The sequence below is a fragment of the Silurus meridionalis genome, chromosome 2, assembly GCF_014805685.1.
Source record: "Silurus meridionalis isolate SWU-2019-XX chromosome 2, ASM1480568v1, whole genome shotgun sequence".
NCBI lineage: Eukaryota > Metazoa > Chordata > Actinopteri > Siluriformes > Siluridae > Silurus > Silurus meridionalis.
In genome coordinates this window covers 17,679,723-17,688,428 of record NC_060885.1, presented here as the reverse complement: position 1 = coordinate 17,688,428, position 8,706 = coordinate 17,679,723, and the positions used below count along the sequence as shown (strand labels likewise).

Below are 8,706 nucleotides of genomic sequence, written 5' to 3'. Positions count from 1 at the left end.
TATTCAGTGAGCCCAGTACATAGGTAAACTAGCTTTCAATTCTCTCAGTGAAATGGTAATATTTGAAAATCGCTAAAATATGATAATCAGATGCTTTATTTAATGAAGCAAATTCTAACTGTATTTCAAAGAGATCTTGTCTAAGCCATAACACTGAGACTGTTGTATTTGCACTTTGGGTACATACAGGAAACGCTTGAGCAGTTAATATACCTACTGCTGAAAGAGTTTTTTTTTCCATAAAGTTTGTTCTGGCTTAAAATGTGTTTTTACTTGTTATCTAGAGCCGCTCACATGTTAATGGTATGCCTTTAGAAGCAGAGAATAAAATTTTTTCCTTGCTCAGTACATAAAAAATTGTGAATTCAGAGAGTTTCAAGGCCGTAACTGACCCTGTGAGGAACAGACCGTGCATTGTACAGGCTTGCTGCTTGGGGGGAAATTTTAGTGAGAGGCTTATTGGCATGTTTAGTCGAGTCATAGACGCAAGCCGAGAAACAGAATGGAGTCTTTTAACACTTTCCAATGTTCAACATCATACAACTAAAAATAAGAATATAAAAAAAATGGCATGTGTTGTTGATTTCTGGGGATCAGTGTTCATGTAGGGCTTCCTTTTTTGCAAGAGAGACAGTGATTATGCAGTTAGCACTGAACTTAAGAGGGCTACAGTACTTACATTTGCAATACCTTTTATGGTATTAACAGATAGACATCTTCTAATTCTAGTTTATCTTCTAGTTTTTTAGAGCTACAATAAGCAATTCACAATCAGATATATGTTACTTACCTGAATTTGAGTCTTTTTAAACAACAGTAAGTAAACGGGAATTTCTTTGAAAAATGAGTAGGAGATATAAATGCTGATATAAATCTGATGCCCACCCTCATTATTCAGAGATAACACTAACACACTCCTCCTCTTTCTCTCTGGAGACTCTCTTTTACTATAATTCTGGTCCCCATATTATTAAAAGACTAATATCTTGCAGGTTGGTTAAAATATGTAACAAAACAAATTGAGCATATGGGGCCTAAACAAACACATTTTGCTCATCTACTCAAATCGTTCTCAGTCTGGAGTGCAGGAGCAGTCTGGTTGCTTTGGAATGCTATTATGGCTGATGTCTCTTAGCCTTATCTGGACTTAACTAGAATAGCCAAAACTCACAATTCCCCCACCCCCTCCCCCCAACTACTGACAGAGAGGATTTTCAGATGATCTTTTTTATTATTATTATTATTCATTATTTCTTCAAACTGACACTTGCTCTGTGTAAGATATAAATACTTATAGACACTTTTACATAACATTGTTGCTGTTAAGCAAAGGATATTGTCATACATTCTTGACAAATGATTCATTCTGCTAGACTCTGCACACATACACCACCATTTCAATCTTATGCTTAGAAAAAGACACTTCTTTATGTGATCATAAAAACTGATTTCAAAATGCTACAAACTCAGCGAATCCGATTGCATGTTGGGCTGTGATTGTGACAGACAACACATAGAAGAAAACATGAAACTGTGTTACATAACTTGTTGAGTAGTACAAATATAAAATAAAGTACATATCTATGTAGCTAAAAGGTATAAATGAGTTTAAATTACTTTATACAAAATTGACCAACCTGGAAGCCTGAGATAAGGGGATCAAACCCTTTGCTTTAAAAGTAATTGAAAGATCTTTTTTTCATAAGCCAGCTGTGTGCGCCCTGCAAAAGGGCTGTTTTTCTTCCTCTCAGGGCTCTCTGTGAGAAAGAGCAGTATCCCTCCCCCATCCCTCATGTGTCCTGTGTTGGGTTTTCACACCACAGTCTGTTCACCCCGGCACTTTCTGCAGGACCCGTAAATGGTTGTGAGAAGGTAGGCGCTAGCAGTCAGGCAGGCGAACACGGAGCCAGTGAGGTAGACGGTGTACAGGCACGGGTGCTTGTAATGTGGTAAATTGCAGTAGGAGTTCTTTGACGTTTTGTAGATCATAATGCCAATCGCAGACAAATAAAGCAATGTCGCGACTACGTCATGTATCACATTGGTTAACAACCAGCGATCTCCTCCTAGGATGGGCACCAGGTCCTGCTTGTTCAGCAGAGTGAGAAAAAAGAGGGCGAGTGTAAGAAGCCAGAAGAGCACGGCCACAAAGAGCACAAAGTGAACGGAGCCCTCATACTTGCTGGAGGCGACAGTGACCCAAAGACCAGCTCCCAGGAGAATCTGAAGGATCCGTACAATCCCAAGGAAGCTCTTGAGGAACTCCTGGAAATTCCTTGTCACCTGTGGCTGGGGGGACATCTCCTCACAGTGGATTAGCGGTCTTCCTTCTCTTTAGGGTGGAGGCTTTTTTTCCTCACAAGCACAGAAACAACTGCAGATTAGAAACAAAGGTTGAATTTTCAAACCAAGTCTGTAGAAAAATCTGAAAAAGGTGAAGATGATCCCAGACAGCAATGCTTGAGCAAAGACTTGAAGTTTTGAAATTAGTTTTCTGTTTCGTCCCTTCCGTTTCCTCTGTGGCTGTTGCCTGGAAGGCTTTGTCTCCCTCCCCCTCTTTTCCTTCCAGCAGCCACAGGAGGAGGTTCAGAGAGTTGGAGAGGGATGGCTGAAACCCTAACCATCCTTCCCTCTGAGGGTCACACCCACAGATATGGAGGATGGAAAACGGGAAACAACATTGATACATTCTGATTTCATGAAACAAAGAATATCCCGGTTTGTAAAAGAAAAGTACATGATTGTATGAAGCAATAAGTTGTTTAAACGTCACTAAACAGCTCAGATATGATTAATGTGACATTCATTCATTTTTATTAACCACTAGAGAAGATTCTTGTAAGAAGCACAGCAGATGGAAGAACACTGAGAACCAGAACAAATTAACCCAGATATGAGGAATACATGTGAAACCCCACAAAGACAGAAACTTAATTATATTACTAATATTAATATTAATAATGTTATTAGAAGTAGTAGTGTTCTCATTATGGAATATTTTGTGTAAATTAATTTTAAAATTACATACTCATATAAAAAAGCTATGTTCTTTAGTGGAAATTTCTGATGCACATGAGGTGAAGAACATACCAAGTGAAATTTAAAGGGAGGTGGATTGTTTTAGCTATGCGGATCATTACATCCTATGTCCATGATCTCACCTGTTAATCAAATACTGTAATCTGAATACATATATGTAACGTCTGTAGACAATTTCTGTAGACAATGCGATACATAATTTGCCTTCACTGTGCATTAAAAAGGGTCTGTTGTTTTATGCATAACATTTTTTAAGATGGATAATTATTGCATTTGTTATGTTCTAGAGGTGAAAATTGTAGGGTTGCTATGCCTGTAAGTCTGTAATGGCTATTTAGTAATGGGCATTGTAGTCTCTTTGAAGGCAGGCCTCTACATTACAATTAAGCTCATAGTATGAGACTGCAGGTTCTGTGTAATCATTCCAAGTAAAAAAGCTTTGATTTTGGCTATAATTTTTTTCTCCTTTTTTCATAATAGACTAATGTTAAATGCAAAGTTATATGCAACGTAACTTAAAAATGTTATTATTATATTAATTATATTTGATGATGTTAGAGGGCTGAAATCTAATCAACAACTTGACTATTTAACTGTTAATCTTCTTCTTCTTCTTCTTTCGGCTGCTCCCATTAGGGGTCGCCACAGCGGATCATCCGTCTCCATACCCCCCTGTCCTGCCTCTTTTAAACCTAATACCTGCATGTCTTCCCTCAGCACATCCATAAACCTCCTCCTTGGCCTTCTTCTTTTCCTCCATCCTCAGCATTCTCCTACCGATATACCCCATGTCCCCCCTCTGCACATTTCCAAACCATCTCAATCTCACCTCCCTCACCTTGTCTTCAAAACGTCCTACATGTGCTGTCCCTCTGATAAACTCATTTCTAATCCTGTCCATCGTCACTCCCAACGAAAACCTCAACATCTTCAGCTCTGCTACCTCCAGCTCCACCTCCTGTCTTTTACTCAATGCCACTGTCTCTAAACCAATGTTGAACAATATAATCATCTATGGAATAATGTGTATGATGAAGGGTGAAGTTTTTGCTCTCTCTCTCTCTCTCTCTCTCTCTCTCTCTCTTGTTCGCTCTCTTTATTTTTATCTATTTTTCCTATCTAAATAATAGATAGGCAGTTGCATTTGTAATACATTAAATTGTACTTTTTGTATTTAATGATCTATTAAAATATTCTAATAGGAGAGTTTACACCACTGACACAACTGTCCCTGACAAGCTGCATGAAGAAAATGCTGGGTTTGAAAGACATCAACCTCAACCTCACTTCTTAATGCAGTGCTGTGTTTAAGATGAGGTTAGACTTTATAATCTTGAAGAGAAATCTTTTTTATAAAGACTGCTTCAGATTACAAGACAAAATAAACATAAATGAAATATAAAATATAATTGAAAAATATATTAAATATTATATATATACAGAAGTGTTTAAAAATATATAAATATTATTTATATTGCACATAATATGATATTGTACATGGTATGATATTGCACGTGGTATGATATTGCACGTGGTTTGATTCACATTCTATATTGCTCATGGTACTAAGTTTTCTTACTACCAATATCATTCACATTAAAACATTAGGAAAAAATAAAGATAAAACTTTATACCGATACGTGTTTATGTTTGAAAGACAGGATTTGGCTCAGTCAACTTAACGTAAAAATACAACATCCTCCTAAAAATACTGTATTTTAATAACTAGTGCTGTTAGCCAACAGCGCCCTCTTGCTGTAACCCTTTAATGCCTTGTTTTGTAAGATTTGAGTTCACACTGTTGCTCTTCCGAAACAGTCTATTAAAGTACTGTACATGCTTATAAAACAAAAGCTTGACAGCAATGCTTAACAAATGGAATTAGTTTAAATAACATTTTTTATCCTTGTTTATATACAAGGCGTATAAAACAGTACAGCGCTTCACATTATTACATATACAAATATAACTTTATAAAAGATTTAAATCGTATAATATTGAAAATAACTTCGCATGCTGTCTATACAGAATCACATTATAGTATAATTATCATTGGACACACACAGGACCCTTCCCTGAGGTTAGTATTTTTTTTTGCTATTTGTGAGAACCTTTTTCTAACGTTAATAGAACGTTCTGTCCAGTCAGCGCTTTTTCCGCCATCGTCATCTGGATCTAATATAAATATAATTGTATTGTATTGCAGCGATTATAAATTATTGGTTAAAAAAAAAAAAAAAAAGACTACAGAAAAGTAGAAAACATACAATTGCTTTTATTTGAATATAAGAGAAATCCCAGTACAGTACATCTCTCTGCAGTAACTAAAGTGGGCGGGGAGAACGTTAGGAAGTTCCGGGAGTCTCGTGCTGTGATTTCGCGCTGTGATTGGTGGAACCCTGAGCGGAAAGTGACGCTGAGCAGCCAATTAAAGCAAGGAGGCGGTACATGTTCAAGCTTTCGTAGAGGTCGACAACCTGCACGATTTCAGCTCGTGTGCTCTTAATTGCTACCCGGTACAGTTAATATTGGAAAAAAGAGATTATATATAAATGGCTGCTCATAAATTAGTGCTGATTCGCCACGGGGAGAGCTGCTGGAACCAGGAGAATCGCTTCTGCGGATGGTTTGATGCTGACCTTAGTGAGACTGGGATTCAGGAGGCCAAGAGAGGCGGACAGGCTTTACATGGTTTGTGGTTGTTGTTTTTTGTTTATTTTATATAAAAAATATTTTGGATGTAATTAAGTTTCTCAGTTATAAATGATTGGGTTTGGTTAGAAAGGCTTACCTCACCGTCCAGTAAGCACTTTGCCCTTGTTCCGCAAATCATCGGCGCTTTTTATGAAAGTCTGCATTGAGGTTTAGGTGACAGCAATTTGCAGATGACTGTGAACCTTTTTTCATTCTAAACTTAGTTAAAAAAAATGGTTCAAGTGAAGGAGGTGTATTTTTCCATCTTCCGCTATGTTTCAACGTCTGTCAAATGGTCTCTTTCCATTCGGGCTAATCGGCTTCCTCCACTCGCTCTCTTTCAACCAATAGCGAGAAGGGGGGCGGGTCTGATCGGCGGTGAACGTGCTGCATCGAACGTGCGTTCTTTCATGTGTCCTTACAGACCTGTATTTCTCAATCCTGATGATCAGATCGTTCTTTTTATACTCATACTCTTAATCCAGGCGCATTTCAATAACACATCATGAAAGCTGTCACATCATGATCCTGTACATTTAAGATACCCTCTTTCCTTTTCAGATGCTGGCTTTGAGTTTGACATTTGCTACACCTCTGTTCTGAAGAGGGCCATCCGTACCTTATGGCTTGTTTTGGATGGTATCGACCAGATGTGGCTTCCTGTGCACAGGACATGGCGCCTGAATGAGCGCCACTATGGTGGCCTGACTGGCTTAAACAAAGCCGAGACTGCTGCCAAGCATGGTGAGGCACAGGTGAAGATATGGAGGCGCTCCTACGATATCCCACCTCCTCCCATGGTGGCAGACCATGACTACTACAGCGTTATTAGCAAGGTGAGCACGGGTATATTTGTGCAGTGTGGTTCAAAGTTGAACCGAATTGTGCAATTGGATGATAAGGCATGTTGGAAAGTGCACAAATCTATAAGTATGCTCTATTTACAGTCAAGAGTTTTAAATTTCATCTGTCTGTAGGACCGGCGCTATGCCGACCTGACTGAGGACCAGCTGCCTGCTTGTGAGAGCCTGAAGGACACAATTGCTCGTGCACTTCCATTCTGGAATGAAGAGATCGTTCCTCAAATCCAGCAGGGCAAGAGGGTGCTGATTGCTGCTCATGGTAACAGCCTGAGGGGCATTGTCAAGCACCTGGAAGGTATGTTGCGTTCTCTATCCTCAAGCCATTACATGTAACCAGTATTTTATTAATGTTTGCATATTGAATAAATTACATTTATGGCTATGAAATTTTATGTATAAATGTATTAAAAGAATCAAATACCTTGGGCCTCATTTATAAATTTTATTAAGCAAAACTACCAGATTTACTCAATTAATTCTTCAGAATCTAATCTTGTTTGCTTAATTTTCCTGCAGTGAAGCTTAGCAATTACAGTGTGTCCTCTACACTTTAGACTACACTTCTTTTCTAAATACCCAAGATTGAGCATTAATTTGTGTATTGATTACCTCTGTAAAATAAACCACTGTCTGTATTATACAGGTATGTCTGAAGAAGCCATTATGGAGCTCAACCTCCCTACAGGCATCCCCATACTTTATGAGCTAGATGAAAACCTGAAGCCCATCAAGCCAATGCAGTTCCTGGGAGATGAGGAGACTGTGCGAAAGGCCATGGAGGCTGTGGCAGCACAGGGCAAGGCTAAGAAGTAGTTGGTCTCCATAAACCGAATATTTAAAAGCACTGAAAAGCTCTAAAAGAAGCTACTGCTAAATTCATTATACACCCTGATTCAGTGCATGTTTGGAAACTTGTATATTAGTGTTGTCACACTGGTAGTTCTTGAGTATATCCGACTGAAAAGTAGTTACGAAAAATATTTATTGACCAAATACCATTGTGGACCATCAAATCAGTCTCGACAACCTACAACCAAATACAATCATATTTCATCATGGACCAGGAATTTGAGCGTTAGGCTGCAGAGTTTACTGTAATGTGTAATCAGATTGTACATTTAAACAAATGGTTTAACAATTAACATGTTTGTCTAAATTAGTCTGTCTTTGGATGTGAAGCACTTTGAAAGGAATAAACATGAGGCACTTTTGTTCCCAAACGGTTTTTTTTCTTCATGTTGTCAAAAATTAAAATACTATAATGAATTAGTGTTACCCTGAGTAGAAGCCAAATAAGTGCAATACACAAATCACCATTACCTCTGGAAACCTATTTTTAACGCATAATATACAAAACATTATCAGCACTACATTTCATACTTGTTCACTGGCAGCCTGCACAGCCCTGTGTTTCAGAGGGATGTTTAGTAATGCAAGGATGTAGTAAAATATTGTAAAGGTCAAAGTCAACATTGAGGAAAAATCCTGGATGAAGGTCATGCATCATTATAAGACCATTTTAGTAGGGAAACAATCTGCTGATAGTCTGCTATATTAAACCTAGAGTCAGAAAAAATGGCCTCTTGACTTTTAATTCCTATTTAATCAAATCAAAATGAGACTGCTCATAGCATCAGGTGTAAACAAAAGATCAGTTTTTAGCTTTTTGATTATCACTGTATAATTATATACAAATATTTGTTTATTACATTTACAGTTCGTTGAGAAGAAGCTGGCAAGCATGTTTCTAACAAACATGGCAGCATTAATTCTCCCAACTTCACCTGTTCAATTTGCAGTGTAAAGGCATTTAAAACATGAATTACCACTTGTAAGGGGGGACCAATGCAGCAGTAGTCTTTGATTATTGTATCTGTATTGTAAGAGCGATACAGCACCACTTAAGTCCTTTAATCTGTCTGGCTTTCTTTATGTGAATACAGTCAATGGCTCATTTAACTCTTAAAATGCTAACTCAGCACAACTGGTTCACATGGTGGAAAGTGAGGTGGTAAAGAAAAGCACATGTTTAGTGCTAACAGCAAAACCTGATTGTTGTCTCTTATGTTCGAGTTCATTTAATTTTTCCAACTGTTAGGCACCATGTGAG

At 38.0% G+C, this 8,706-nt stretch overlaps 2 protein-coding genes across 2 annotated transcripts; one reads left to right on the top strand and one right to left on the bottom strand.

Moving 5' to 3' along the window:
- Positions 1-1,211: 1,211 nt before the first annotated feature.
- Positions 1,212-3,662, bottom strand: marveld1 (MARVEL domain containing 1). Its single transcript, XM_046868601.1, has 2 exons — positions 1,638-3,662; positions 1,212-1,491 (listed from the first exon to the last, which is right to left on the bottom strand). The coding sequence occupies exon 1, from the start codon at positions 2,299-2,301 to the stop codon at positions 1,813-1,815; it is 489 nt and encodes a 162-aa protein (XP_046724557.1). The 5' UTR covers positions 2,302-3,662; the 3' UTR covers positions 1,212-1,491; positions 1,638-1,812.
- A 1,815-nt stretch (positions 3,663-5,477) lies between these two features.
- Positions 5,478-7,816, top strand: pgam1a (phosphoglycerate mutase 1a). Its single transcript, XM_046868587.1, has 4 exons — positions 5,478-5,730; positions 6,295-6,569; positions 6,711-6,891; positions 7,240-7,816. Exons 1-4 carry the CDS (start codon positions 5,592-5,594, stop codon positions 7,407-7,409), a joined length of 765 nt encoding a protein of 254 aa, XP_046724543.1. The 5' UTR covers positions 5,478-5,591; the 3' UTR covers positions 7,410-7,816.
- Positions 7,817-8,706: the final 890 nt, after the last annotated feature.

Bases quoted from the DNA above. Each gene is read 5' to 3' on its own strand.
- marveld1 (XM_046868601.1), bottom strand. From the start codon at position 2,301: ATGTCCCCCCAGCCACAGGTGACAAGGAATTTCCAGGAGTTCCTCAAG.
- pgam1a (XM_046868587.1), top strand. From the start codon at position 5,592: ATGGCTGCTCATAAATTAGTGCTGATTCGCCACGGGGAGAGCTGCTGG. The intron at 6,570-6,710 runs GTGAGCACGGGT...ATCTGTCTGTAG, and splicing joins ACTACAGCGTTATTAGCAAG to GACCGGCGCTATGCCGACCT. The intron at 6,892-7,239 runs GTATGTTGCGTT...TGTATTATACAG, and splicing joins CATTGTCAAGCACCTGGAAG to GTATGTCTGAAGAAGCCATT.